General features: G+C 37.6%; 2 protein-coding genes across 2 annotated transcripts; both read right to left on the minus strand.

Annotated features, from left to right (window-relative positions):
* Nucleotides 1-908: 908 nt before the first annotated feature.
* On the minus strand, nucleotides 909-2,870 carry ND-SGDH (NADH dehydrogenase (ubiquinone) SGDH subunit). The gene is made up of 4 exons (XM_089866851.1): nucleotides 2,710-2,870; nucleotides 2,411-2,634; nucleotides 2,240-2,346; nucleotides 909-1,178 (listed from the first exon to the last, which is right to left on the minus strand). The coding sequence occupies exons 1-4, from the start codon at nucleotides 2,792-2,794 to the stop codon at nucleotides 1,013-1,015; spliced, it is 582 nt and encodes a 193-aa protein (XP_089722977.1). The 5' UTR covers nucleotides 2,795-2,870; the 3' UTR covers nucleotides 909-1,012.
* A 1,072-nt stretch (nucleotides 2,871-3,942) lies between these two features.
* Nucleotides 3,943-8,031, minus strand: LOC149702935 (centromere protein K-like). Its single transcript, XM_089866853.1, has 5 exons — nucleotides 6,420-8,031; nucleotides 6,182-6,310; nucleotides 5,573-5,832; nucleotides 5,337-5,502; nucleotides 3,943-4,220 (listed from the first exon to the last, which is right to left on the minus strand). The coding sequence occupies exons 1-5, from the start codon at nucleotides 6,453-6,455 to the stop codon at nucleotides 3,957-3,959; spliced, it is 855 nt and encodes a 284-aa protein (XP_089722979.1). The 5' UTR covers nucleotides 6,456-8,031; the 3' UTR covers nucleotides 3,943-3,956.
* Between the last annotated feature and the right edge of the window lie 5,989 nt (nucleotides 8,032-14,020).

The following is a 14,020-nucleotide window of genomic DNA, read 5'->3' on the forward strand; positions in this document are numbered from 1 at the left end:
CATAATTAAATAATTTAATTAGTATTAAGTTATTAATTAATATTGTTTAATGAATTACACTAGGCGGGATAATGGCTCAGCTTTGAAATCTAGCTTTAAATTGGACTGTAAGGAAAAGCAGAGACCCGAATTGGACCCGAAAGCTAATTTTGGGGATTTTGAAGGACCCGAAATTTACCCGACACCCAAAAATCTGGACCCGCACAGCCCTGGAAATAAGTCATAGGCACTACATGACACCATGATCCAAAGACTACGTATAAAGAGTGGGACTAGACACAATCATTGTTTTCGCGAGATTGCAGCACTGATTTCCTAAAGTGGTAGTTTTCAAAATAAAATGAACTAAATTTCTTTGAACCACGCCTCTCCCTACTCCCCTGTCACACGTCTCTGGCGTATTTGAAATAATTTTTACCCACCCACCGCTGCCTTCTTTGGTGTCCCTTTAAAGCAAGTCTCAGCTGTGGTTTAGTTTAAACAAATGCCACTAGATGCTCCCATAATCGAGGGGTGGAGTTAACTGGCCCTCTAAGCTTAGCAAAGGCCTTCATGGGAGAGTTCTTATTGGCTCCGCCTTTATGGGCGAGTTCTTATTGGCTCCGCCTTCATGGGCGAGTTCTTATCGGCTCCGCCTTCATGGGCGAGTTCTTATCGGCTCCGCCTTCATGGGCGAGTTCTTATTGGCTCCGCCTTCATGGGCGAGTTCTTATTGGCTCATGCCTTTGGCAAAGTAAAATTTGTGTGTAGAGGGCTAGAGGCTAAGCCAGAATGTTAGAGGTGCCAACATTTGCTTTAAACTGTAGTGTAGATATTTTCTGCCCACTAGTTTCAGACAGTTCCCTCATGCATCACCAGCTTAGTACCAAAAAGATTAGTTTGATTTTAAATTTAAAAATCAAAATCACTTCTTTTAAACTTCGGCAAAAAGAAAATTTATTAAATCTAATAACAAGAGTACAGCAGCGACATATCACTTTTACCTAAATACATGACTACCTCGAAAGAGTGCTTAATTCTTTCCATAAACAGTTTGAGCTCTGCCAGAATCATTGTTTTCAAGCTCCTCAATTTGCTCAATTTGGGCGCGTTCGTACTTTCCAGTTACTGGTCTATAATACCAAGCCTTGTAGTCCCCACGTTCAGCAATCTTTTGTTTTACACGCTCTTCAAGTTTGCTGAATAAAACCAGAGGATTTTTAAGTATAAGAATTAACTATGAATTAAAGCAAAGTGTGTGGGACTATTGACACCCCTTTATGACTACTTCTTGTACGCGCAACAGTCTTAGCTTGGTAAATGCTAGTCAGGGGAATCTAATGTTGAAACCCAGAAAATTCCCGTTTTTAAACATTTCGGTAACTTCACACCTTGAAGTACACTAGACCTTAATGACGAAATTGTTTCACCTGACCATTGCAATTTTATTTATGCAAATGCTATGGGTATTTTAGAAGAAAACTGAACTGAAAGCCAAAGAGGCTAGGAGTAAAAATACCATTTGGCCATGGATTAATTAACGCTAGGGATCGTTCGTTCCCCCTAAAAGATAAAGGCGCACGCGTGTTCCAAACGCCCCCTAACAGCAGCTTCAATCCCTAACAGGAAGTTATAAGAAAATTGGACCAAATATCAAGTGTCCTATGACGTTAAAATTAAAATACCGCCTAAATTGGGCGCCGCCATCTTTAATATCTGCAAAAACGGTTTATTTTGCCTAGAGATGGCGCCATATCTACATCCATTTTGGTCCAATAAATTGGGGGAATGAAGAGGGGAATCAAGGAATAATTCGGAACATGTAGTTAGCGCAGGGATAAGGGAGTTGAGATGGATGGAAAATGATGATGGGCGACCTGCGGCACCGTATCTCTCCCAATGTACTTCGCGCACGCTCCTACCCTTTGGTAGGCGATTGCTAAGTGCTGCCGCGTAGCGCCATTTTATTTGTACGAGAACTAGCTTCAATTTTTAAGATAGAGGGAGCGCCCTTTACAATTTCGTCCAGTACGACTGTACCTAACCTCTGAGGATGCTGGGAGGACTATGGTGCGCTAGGTGGGGGTACACAGGCAACGCTATAGGTATGGGGGTTACCACTCCATTCCTCTCTCCTTCAAGGTTGGCGATAGCAATACGTGGGAAACACGGTTAGTGAACAATCCCTAGCGTTAGTTAATCCATGGTTTGGCCCCCTTACATTGCCTTTTTACTTTACCGAAAGGGTATCTTATCTTACCGCCATTTAATTTTCTCTTTTTCCTCCGCAAACATATGCATAGCTTTTTCATATTCTTGCTGTGGATTTGAGAATAAATATCTGGCAAAAAACCTAGAAATAGGGTGCTAATAAAAGAAAGTTTTTAGCGTAAGTTTAGTTTCAAATTTGTGGGGCTAAACTTAAACGTACTCTATAGTATTCCCAATGCTTTGGTTCGTAACCTTCTGGGATTTCGGTCAATTCAGCGGGTCCCACGTAAATGTTGACCAAAAATGTCATGATTGAAAGCGGGATGGCTGATAGAAAGAAGTAGTATCCGAAAGCATCGTAAAATTTTCTTCTCATAAAGGTTGAAGGTACAATGTGCATCGTCCTCTCATGACCTCCAGACATAAGTCTTTTTCCGACATTATCTGATGTATATTATTGTTAGTATAAATGTTCTTCGATTCGTCAGGGGTTTAATTAATTTAAAAATAATTACGTACTGCCAAATGATTGAATAATTACGTTCCTGTAAGGCAATTTTCGGCCTAAGGTTAGGGACCGACTCAACACGCTCATGACCGCCATTGTTTTGTCGTCTGCGCTGCGGGGCACTTGGCCGGGTTGCCAGCCCAAGTTTGTAAAACGTTTCCGACTCAAATTTTCCCACAAATACCGCCCAAAGACCAATTAACCTCCATGGAAATTAAAAATTGAGAAAAACATATTTTTTGGTGAATAATTGTGGCAAATAGCTAGCATAGCAACAAAAAAATATTCAAGTACTTATAAAATCCCACCAAACTCCTTATTGCCTAATATCTACAAAATATACTATAAAAATCCCACACTATGGGATTTATACCGCAACTTGGCAACACTGACTTGGAAGCTACTCTCTTCTCTATGACCATGGATAAAGAATGCGCGTGAGGACATTTGTTTTCATTCTACAGGATAGGCAACTCCCTATCTCGAACGACAGCTTATTCTGAATATACTCTGTTACAATATCGGTTGTCAGCACGCGCAAAGCTGTTTCTCTATGTAACGTAGCTTTGTACGTGCTGTCAAGAGACAAAAAACTTGAGAATCTTCAGGATTTAAAATACCCGCGGGTTTTTTTAGCTCGAGTGCACGGACCTCTAGACCTTAGTTTCAAATACGTGTGAAAATGCCTTCAACCTACTACACGTATTTGAAACTAAGGCCTAGAGGTTCGTGCACTCGAGCTAAAAACTCGCGGATACTTTAAATCCTGAAGATCCTGAAGTTTTTTGTCTCTTGACAGCACGTACAAAGCTAGGTCTCTATGTAACCTATCTTTTGAGCTTGCTCACAACCGATAGTGTAACAGAATAAGCTGTCGTTCGAGATAGGGAGTTGCCTATCCTATAGCGTGAAAACAAATTTCCTCACGGGCATTCTTTATCCATGCTATGACTATGAAGGCACTTTTTTTTAGTAATAAACGTTTGTAGGTTTGTACTGCTTAGTGCCTACAGGCTACAGTAGCCGCCCTCAGTAGGAAAACTACTATCGTAGTAGTTTTCTGTATTTTTTTTTTTCTTTTTTAAAACTTAGGCACCTTTTTTTTACTTTCTTTTATTCTTGATGAATGAATTTACTTTGATGGGGATTAATATTGTCAGATATATTATAATAAATATTTATGTAATAAAAGAAGTTAGAACCAACAAATTAATTTTATTTCAAAAAAAAAACAAAGACAAAACTGTACTATTTTCCACTAGAGGTCTAGCGAAATTAAATTTTTATTGTACGGATGTTTTACAACAACACGAACTTGTTTTAACATATTTATGTACGGTTCATGAAAAGTATCGTCAATTTCAATCCATGGGTCATGAGGAGAATCGTTAGATTTTTGTAGAAGTAGTTGGAGAGTATCAGCCATTGACTTTAATTCTGTCTCCGCTTGGCTATACCTTGGAGATTGCCTTTGTTGCGGTTTTGTTGGTGGTGGTGGGAAATATTCGTCAAGAAAACCCCTCTAACGTGCGTACATGAAAGGAAAACCATTTAAAAGCATAATGATTGATTATTCTACTTTTCCAGGTTTCATACAAAATCTGGAAATGCGAAAATCCGGGATTTCCCTGATATTTCCAGGTTTTTTCATAGGTTTTTCCCTGATATTTCCAGGACAGGTGTAAGAGCCCCTAATTTTATAGAGTATGCTAACTGCTAATAACACTACAAACATGGCCTTGAGAGGACTCAGTCTCAGAGGGAACGCGAGTACCGCCCTCTATGGCTGGAAATTATTATTATAGGGAATCAGCAGAAGGGGTGGGGCTTCAGACAGCTCCTCCCATATACATCTACACAGTGGAGGATTTAATTAAGTAGAAGGATAGTGCGGAAGTAAATATGATTGGGTAAATGGAGGTCTGACGTTTGATAGGAGGGGTTTATGAGTTACTGCCGTGTCCCTATTAAATTATACGAAAATTATTTTTCTTTCGGCTACCTCGATCGAAAATAAACTGGATTGGGCGAAAAGTACACTATCCTCGTAAATTTCCCTGATTTCCCTGACATTTACTATTTATTTGAAATTTCCCTGATTTTTCCCTGACGTTTGACGCAAAAATCAATTTCCCTGATTTTTCCCCCCTGATGTTTCCCTGACGTTTGACGCAAAAATCAATTTCCCTGATTTTTCCCCCCTGATGTTTCCCTGACGTTTGACGCAAAAATCAATTTCCCTGATTTCCCCCCCTGATGTTTCCCTGACGTTTGACGCAAAAATCAATTTCCCTGACGTTTGACGCAAAAATCAATTTCCCTGACGTTTGACGCAAAAATCAATTTCCCTGATTTTTCCCTGACGTTTGACACAAAAATCAATTTCCCTGATTTTTCCCTGAGGTTTGACGCAAAAATCAATTTCCCTGATTTTTCCCTGACGTTTGACGCAAAAATCAATTTCCCTGACGTTTGACGCAAAAATCAATTTCCCTGATTTTTCCCTGAGGTTTGACGCAAAAATCCATTTCCCTGATTTTTCCCTGAGGTTTGACGCAAAAATCAATTTCCCTGATATGATATTTCCCGGTTTTCCAGGTTTGTATGAACCCTGTAAATTTCTCACGTTCCATCGTACTAGTTTTCCTAAACGGTATCTATGAATATTTTTGATATCCTTGAGTTCATTATTAATCTTTTGCGCCAATCCGGCTGGTTTTTGATTCCGTTTGTTGATCAATTCAGTTTTTCGTTCCTCGAAAATTTTAATAATTTTTTCATCTTCCGCTAATGATTGGTTCAACCTTTGAATGAATGACCGAAAAGTAAATTATACAACTATTAAACATTAGAAACATAATTTATACATCTTACTTCTCAACTTTAGTAGTCAAGGTGCTTAATTCTTCTCGTTTATCGATGAGAATCTTGCGCAAATCTTTTTCGTCATTTTTCAAGCGATCCAATAATGTTTCTTTCTGTAACTGATGGTTGAGTTCCAAGCCTTTAGCTGGCTTTTCTTGATTGTACTCGTGTTCTATATTCAAATACGCGGCCTCCAGTAACGGAATGGCAGTGACATCATCACTATCCAACGTGATAGGATTAAATGAATTTCTAATACGTTCTTGATGCTAGGAATAAATATACTTTAATATTAATGATCTTAACACATAAATAGGGACTTGGCAATTCAGGCTTAACTCCGCCCCCAGCGCCATTATGGTATGTTTTTTTAGCAGAATGAAAGCTACACAAGCCCCTCCTCCTGGTATGTTTTTTAGCACTAGTGGAAGGTAGCCTGACGTTGCATGACGTAGTACTGCCAATAGAGTGCTGTCAGAAGCGCCAGTGTGACGTCACCCATGCTGTTTTCCCATAAAGAAAAAACGGTAACTGTCATGGCCGCCCATTGCTAAAGGCAGACTGTGACGTTTAACCTTGGGTCTGACGTCACAACTGACAGCACTCTATAATCTTTACTTTTAAGGCTTTGAAACTGAGGTTTTGTATTTTTTCAACTAATTCCTTATCGTCATTCTGTATTTCGGTTTCCTGATCATGAAGGGCATCATGGATTTCCCTTTCAACTTCATTACAAAGTTGTGTGGCCTAAAAATGTGAGAATTAAGATTTATAGTCAAGAAATTAATAGTTATAATAATTTATTAAATGAGTGGCTAAATGTGGCACTTTTAGCCACTGGTTTATTACGATTTACCTCCTCTAATATTTCATCTAGCTGCGAATTATTCATTTTTGGTATACTCAATACTCATCCAACAACAAATATATGAACTGTCTGTCACAATTTAGGATAGTTTGAAAAATGTACAACTTTTAAGGTTTTCCCGCCAAATTCACCATGACCAGAAATAAGTAACTGGATAACTCCTTAAGACACTTTGTTGTCTGCTAGCTCTACTGCTAAGTGAAAGCAGATTGCTTGCTTCCTCGAGCAATCCTTGCCCTTGCCTAGATGGGCACTATCATATCATTTGATAGTTTTACCACTTGATACGATAGAAAACTATATCTGCCCCTATCAAAGTATCAATTTTGATAGTTATTTTCGAGAAAAATTTGAATTATAATGATCGATTGAGTTTGATAGCTTAGAAAGTGCACTCGAAGTTGATATGATTCATTGATTCGTTGAAATCTTCTAGAGAAAAATATCGATTCTCAACGTGATCTGGCTACTAACCCCATCTTTTAGAAATCATAAAAAATGATAGGCATTATTCCTTGAGAAATATATTGATTCTTTGAGTGATTTTATTTGGCGACATCTGTTTTCTGATTTCATTTTAAAAAATTATGTGCTAATCTTTGATAGGCAATTTTGATAGTTATGAAAATTTCTGGAAAGATAAGTCGTTCTTTGAATGATATCGAAGTTTTTAATATATTTGAACGTTAGCAAGTGTAGGTTTATTCTATAAGAAGATTCTGTACTTGGTGGTCGTTATAACCCTCTCAAACAAATAAATAAAAATAAAATAAACGATGGTTCAACAGTTCAAACTGTGAAGGCGGAGCTTCTTGTATATAGAAGCTCCGTGCTGTCACTGATGTGAACGACTACTCGAGGAGGAAGAGCGATTCCACGAAATCATCCAAACGTAGAAGTAGATAAATTAAAGTGTAGATTTTCTGATTTTTATTACCCACAGTTTTTAATTGCAATTTTTGCCTTTAATTATTATTAGTTAACCGTTTATAGTAGATGGTTTAGATTAAATCAAGGGCGAATAATTTGAAAAAGTTTGGATAGTAGCTTTTGAACTATAGACAGTTAAAAGTCAAACTTGAGAAATGAGATTATGGAAATTATATGAATATATGAAAATATTAGAAATTCTACAAAATCAGGAAATATCAGGAATCGATTAAACAGAGTAAAATTAGGTAGAGCCCAAATCAGTTTGATCGAAAACAATCAAATTTAAAGTCCGGAAATTAAATAATCGATTAATTTAGTCGTTCCTAAAGATTTCGATTTGATTTGATAGGCAAAAAATCTATCTAACAAATAATGCCAGTCTAAAATATAGCTAGAAGAATTGATAGTTTCGCCAAATATGATAGTTTGAGAGGAAAAATATCTATCTAACCAGCAGTGTCAGTCTAAAATATAGTCAGAAGAGTTGATAGTTTCGCTATCTATGATAGTTTGAGAGGAAAAATATCTATCTAACCAGCAATGTCAGTCTAAAATATAGTCAGAAGAGTTGATAGTTCCGCCATCTATGATAGTTTGAGAGGAAAAAAATCTATCTAAGAAGGAGTTCCACTCTAAAATATAGCCAAAAGAATTGATAGTTTCGCCATCTATGATAGTTTGATAGGAAAAAAATCTATCTAAGGAGGAGTGCCCAACTCTGCTTGCCTCGAGTGCGGATCGAGTGGGCTATAATGAAAGCCGAGCCATGGAGCAAACCAGGAGAGTCGACTCTGGCAGTTTCCGTTACCGTACGGTAGAGGAGGCATGCAGAAGCGTTGCAGAAGCTAGTGCTTCTAGCTGCCTTTAGTTTTGTTCATAGATATGTTTACTATATCCATGGTTTTCTTACTGAACAATATTTCCCCAATCTTAATATCTCCCGTTTTTCCGTACGAAAAAAAAGGGGCGCCACGGTGGCGTTTCGAAAATCGGTTATCATTAAGTTGACTCACCTGGTTTACTCCATGGTCGACTCGTGTTTGAAAATATGGCAAAGAAAAACCTGTAAACAAGAGGTTGGGCGACTTGGGCCGCGGGCGTGTTTGCTTTACAGGCGTGGTAACGCGGCATTTTGGTTTAAAATTAATACCTCGGTTACTTCTCAACCGTTTTGCACCAAATTCGTTTTATTTTGAAGATAGAAATCTCTTCTACCCAAATTTAAACCACAATATTACATAACAAAATTTACCAAGTCTCATCTTATAAATATTCACTGAAAAGCCTAGTCCTTCAAAATATTACAGGCCGGCAACCACCCATTTTCCGAACGTGTAGGAAAATAATTTGTAAGAGATTTATTACCTACAGCCTACTACACGTATTTGAAACTAAGGCCTAGAGGTCCGTGCACTCGAGCTAAAAACTCGCGGATATTTTAAATCCTGAAGATCCTGAAGTTTTTTGTCTCTTGACAGCACGTACAAAGCTACGTTACATAGAGAAACAGCTTTGCGCGTGCTGACAACCGATATTGTAACAGAGTATATACAGAATAAGCTGTCGTTCGAGATAGGGAGTTGCCGATCCTGTAGCGTGAAAACAAATTTCCTCAAGCGCATTCTTTATCCATGACAAGACTTTTAAATTATCGTCTGCTTCTTGGGTTCAAAGATCTTATTAATTTGATTGGTTGGCCACTAGATGGCGGATTTTAGTTTAGCAGCGCGTGGATAAAAAACGACTTCTCGAGTTCGTTTATGCACGCGCCAAATTCCATTTTTAAAGTTAAGCCTAATTTCAAACACGTAGCTTCTAGAGCAGTCGCGCTGCTGTACTATAATTTCGTTTATCATGGAAGTTAAACAAGTAGTAATCCATCGAAATGCCCCGTGTACTGTTACAAAACGTACGCAAACTGCACCAATTAAAATGTAGAGTACTACCGAACCAAGTACTAACAATAATAATAATAAAGAAACTACAATTACCAGTTGTTGTCAAGAAACTAGTTTTGAACTAAATTTTGGGGGTTTATTACTTAGGGGTTGGTTCGGACGACGACGTAACTTCTCCTCCGGAACATCCAGCTTGTCATTCCTGTGATTGTGAAATTGCGGTTTGGCCTGGGCAGGACGAAGCCAAGACCGGTCGCAGCGTAGTTCGAACGGAAGGAGTGTGAAGAAAATATTCCTGCTCGACCTTCGGGTGGGAAATAATGTTCCAATATAGCGAAAACACTGAAAATTCTACAAAGCGACCCAGGTCCAGATTTCAAAAGTTAAAGAAAAGTCTAACCTAACCTAAGAACTTGGAGCTTTACAAACAAGAAGAAGTAATCTCCTGAAATATAAAAAAAATTTAAAAATGTTTTTGTTAAAATTTAACTATTGCCCCAAAATTAATGCACAAATAAAGCCAAATTGTTTTAAATCCTTTGAAATTATTAAGCAGTGATAAATTCCAAGGCTAATAAGCATATAAACACTAATTATTAAGTCCATTTCACACATTTATTTTTTTAAAAACCAAAAAAAAACCCAAAACGTTGTTAAAAAGTCCTCTAACTTACCAGGAAAATAGCGTACGTTAGGCTTAGCGAAAGCTTTACAATAGTCTGAGTAAATTGCACCTTATTACTTAAGAAAATTGGTAAATAGTTGCAATTTAATCGTAAATCTAATCAATAATAATAAATATTGTAACGGGGAAAAACTCCCCGGTTCAACTCATGATACATATATTTACAAGAATTCAAACATATCTGATTATTTGGAGAGTCTATAGAGAAGGAGATTTAAAGGGATCGTGGCTTCTAGGTGAAGGCACATATGAACTCTAATCTTAATAATGATAAAAGCACTAAAATATAAAATTATTATTACAGGCAAAGGCAGGGCGTCGTGCGCAAACTTCCGCCTTTTGCGCACGACGCCCTGCCTTTGCCTGTACTAAATTGCGTTGCGTCCGACGTTTATGAATTCCACCATTAGTAAGCGCCAGCAATGCGCGAGATCCGTTATAGAACGGTGCAATGATATGTCCTTAAACAGCGTTTCCGCTGTCTCTTAAAAGATAGAGCATTGCATTATGCACCAGAAAAAGCCAGTCAAATAATATACGCTTGCATAATTCTACATAACATATGTCGACTAAGAGGAGTTCCGGTCGATTTCAATGAACTAGAGCCATTACAACTTGGGGAATTAGATGGATTATGGCACGATAATAGAAACATCAAATCTATGCCTCAATGAACTATTTTCCAACCTTACATCTATGGACGCGACTTTTAACAGGTGATTTAGGTAGACACTACACTGCGAGTAATAAGAAAGTACCTGATTAATACAGGACAAGAGCACATTTCAAAGAGGAATTACCGAATTTGACAAAACTTTATGGTTGATATTCGTAACACCAGGCTTTTTTTCTTGAGTTTCTCAATGTTGGGTCCGGCCCGGTCCGCAAACCCCTACACATAAAACCTGCGCAGAACGTCCTATTATAGACCAGTAATAACGTTTCTGATCTGATAAAGGATCTTTTCTGAATCAGTTCCCAGCCAAATTTGTTTTTTGGTTTATCCGGCTGAGTGTCACAAACAAACAAGTCACACACACACACAACAGACTATCACAGCAATAGCTACTTTTGTATAATAATAAAACAAGTAGATAAAAAGTTCAAGTCCGTGCTATAACGGGAACATTTTATGATCTAAAAGTCGTATTTTTCGAAAGAGGGACACGCAATAACAATATAACGACGCAGCGAGATCACGAAAGGGAAATAAATAAAGAAAAAAATAGTCTATTAATGAATAAATCAATATTATGACAATAGTTCAAAAGCCGAGTTAAGTATAAGTGAAAACGCCCCATGACATCGCCAGTGGACAAAACAATACACTATTATTAGAAGTAGCTTCAAATTTCCCAAGAATATAGAAAGCGAGCGACCCGGGTTTTAGCTTTTCAGGATATTTTTGTTATTTTACTGTCCGCCATTTACAAGATGGCGGCATATTCAACCCCTAAAATACAGGATTTAGAGAACCAGTATACTAAATATGAAAGAAATCGGTTGAAACTTAACATCAATGTTATTCCGTAAGGAAGGTTTTTTTTACATTTGTGGCCTACATTTTTAAAAATGGCCGCGTATTTGAAAAAATCTTTCTTAATGTTTACCTACTACTAGAAGTATATAATACTTCTCTTCGAGAGAAGTGTACCACAAAACGGGGTAACTGTAACGTCATTCTTCCCAACATCATTTTACATTTGGAGCAAGGCTATTAAACCGAATCACATACGCGATAAATAGTTCCCTCATCATTACTCTATTAGCGCTTAACTATTTGCCAAGGCGTTCTTGTGGATTTTTGTCCCACGTCAAGACAATCAAGGTTTGTAGGTTGATTGCTGGGCATTTAGTACCACACAGTTATAGAATTCACCCTAGCACGGTGCGATGCCCATGTGAAGTTTGATGAGCAGGAGAGTAAACAAAAATCAAGATCCTGGGATGAATCATATTTTACATAACTAAACTATTAAGATAATACAGAGAGTCATCCTTCTATTATCTATTCCTGCTAATACTGAAGTATAACGTCTACGCTTTCTAGTTAAAGCGGTTTAGATTGGGCGTTGGTCGTAATCGTGAGTCAATCAGTCAAGACTTGTAGAAACAAACAGGAATAAATACAGCTAATAGAAATAATTGTGCCCCCAAATATCCCTTGTCAATTTTGTGGACCTCATAATTCTGACGGCAGGTGAGAGTGCCCAAGGTTCAACGCGCAGCGAGATAAATTATTCGCAAGGTAAAATTCGTCAAAATTATTAGCTCCTCCCACAAAATGCGGCTAGATATACATTAATGAAATGGTTTTACAATGATTCCTGTGTACTTTATGTATTCTTGATACATACAATAATGATAAGGTGTCACATGCAGGCGAACTAACTTTTTTGCACGCTCCAAATACTGTTATCTTAAACACATAACAATATTTACTATTCACGAAACACGCGTATAAATTCTTCAATCAATAAAGAGAAAACGTCGGGTTCCGTTTAAAAGTTTCTCACGAAAAGCATTCCGAAAGAAGAAACGTGAACAACTTCTTAATGATATTTCGTGGTCGTTTAAAGACACTGAAATTTTCTTTCTTCTTTCGTTTACATTTTTACTGACGTTGTTTGACACGACGTGTTTATATCGAACAGATACGTCAGAGTGTTGCCAAATTTAATCAAAATAGAACGAAGAAGGTTGCACGCTATTATTGTCCGAGTTGGGAATTCACTTGCGAAATACTGGAAATTGGTTTCCCGTATTTATAGTTGAAGACATTACGTCAGTCTCTACACGTAAATTAACTTAAAATTCGTCGTAATATGTATACGGGTTATTATGCAAGTTCAGCTGATTTTCACAAATATAAAGACTACGACAAATCGAATCTGACCACGTGCAAATGGGAGGAAGATTTTAAAACGATTTTCATGTGGTTTGTATTATTTCTAACCATTCGGTGTTTGCTTAATTAAAAGTCCGCTTTTTTCTAGACCCCATTAAAAGAAAAGCAAATCCCTTGAAATTCTGAAACACCCCATCCCTATGTTTCTTAGATAAATTTTAACTCTGATAAAATGTTTGTTCGTTAAATGACACACGGAGACAACGTAGCACGAATTCACTTTGTCTGACCTTTGAGAGAACTAGCTTCGTAATGGGAATCCAAACTGGTGGGTGCAGACAGGGTTGATTCGGATTCGATACCCTTAACTATAAAATATATAGTACAGGACAAATACCTGGAAGATTTGAACCAAAGCATTTAGACAACTTACGGAACCTTGTCCGTTAATTTTATAAAACACTATCAAAGTCTGAAAAGTTGACGTGTTAAGCTACAGATCTTTTCGACTTCCAGTTACATTATATACCAATTTTAATAAATTTTGAAGTAGACTGTAGAACCTATTGTACCTTCCGTGAATACGCTATCTGAACGAAATTGAAAATGCATTAAATATTTAACATACAGGGTGTTTCTGAAAAGTCCATCACAAATTAAGGGGCGTGTTTATGGGACCAAACTGAGCGGAAAGTACCAAAGAACATGGGGTGTACAACATTTTGTTACGGAGATATGGCCTTCCAAACATTCGCCCCTAAAACAAGGAAATATCCAAAAATGAGGAGTAACACTTAAGACCGACTAACCAGCTTGTTTAAAATTACTAGACAATTTCAATAGCCTTTAATCGAACAATTGATTTCTACCTTTACTAATCAGAAGCGTATAAATGAGTAGAAGTATGCCTACGGTGGTAATGTAAAATTAATCCCAAGTGACATGATGTTTCAAGATCTTCCCAGCACCAAGTAAAATGGTTCTGATTGAAGGGACTTTTATTAGCACAGCGTAAACAACGTTATTTTCAGGAATTAGTCCAAATGTCCACGGGCGGCATTACAAAAACGAGGCAGTCTTTCGAATGATACTTGGACATGTTGGAAGATCCCTGGCTTGTTCCTGTTATCTCAAACCGTAAAAAGCTACGCAAATCTTCATCATCACGGACAACACTCTTGTACGTTAGGTATGACCTTGAGAAAACCTAAAAGGACATCTCGAA

The sequence above is a fragment of the Phalangium opilio genome, unplaced genomic scaffold (genome assembly GCF_054372755.1).
Source record: "Phalangium opilio isolate 3A_F unplaced genomic scaffold, DU_Popi_V2 ptg000017l_1, whole genome shotgun sequence".
Lineage (NCBI taxonomy): Eukaryota > Metazoa > Arthropoda > Arachnida > Opiliones > Phalangiidae > Phalangium > Phalangium opilio.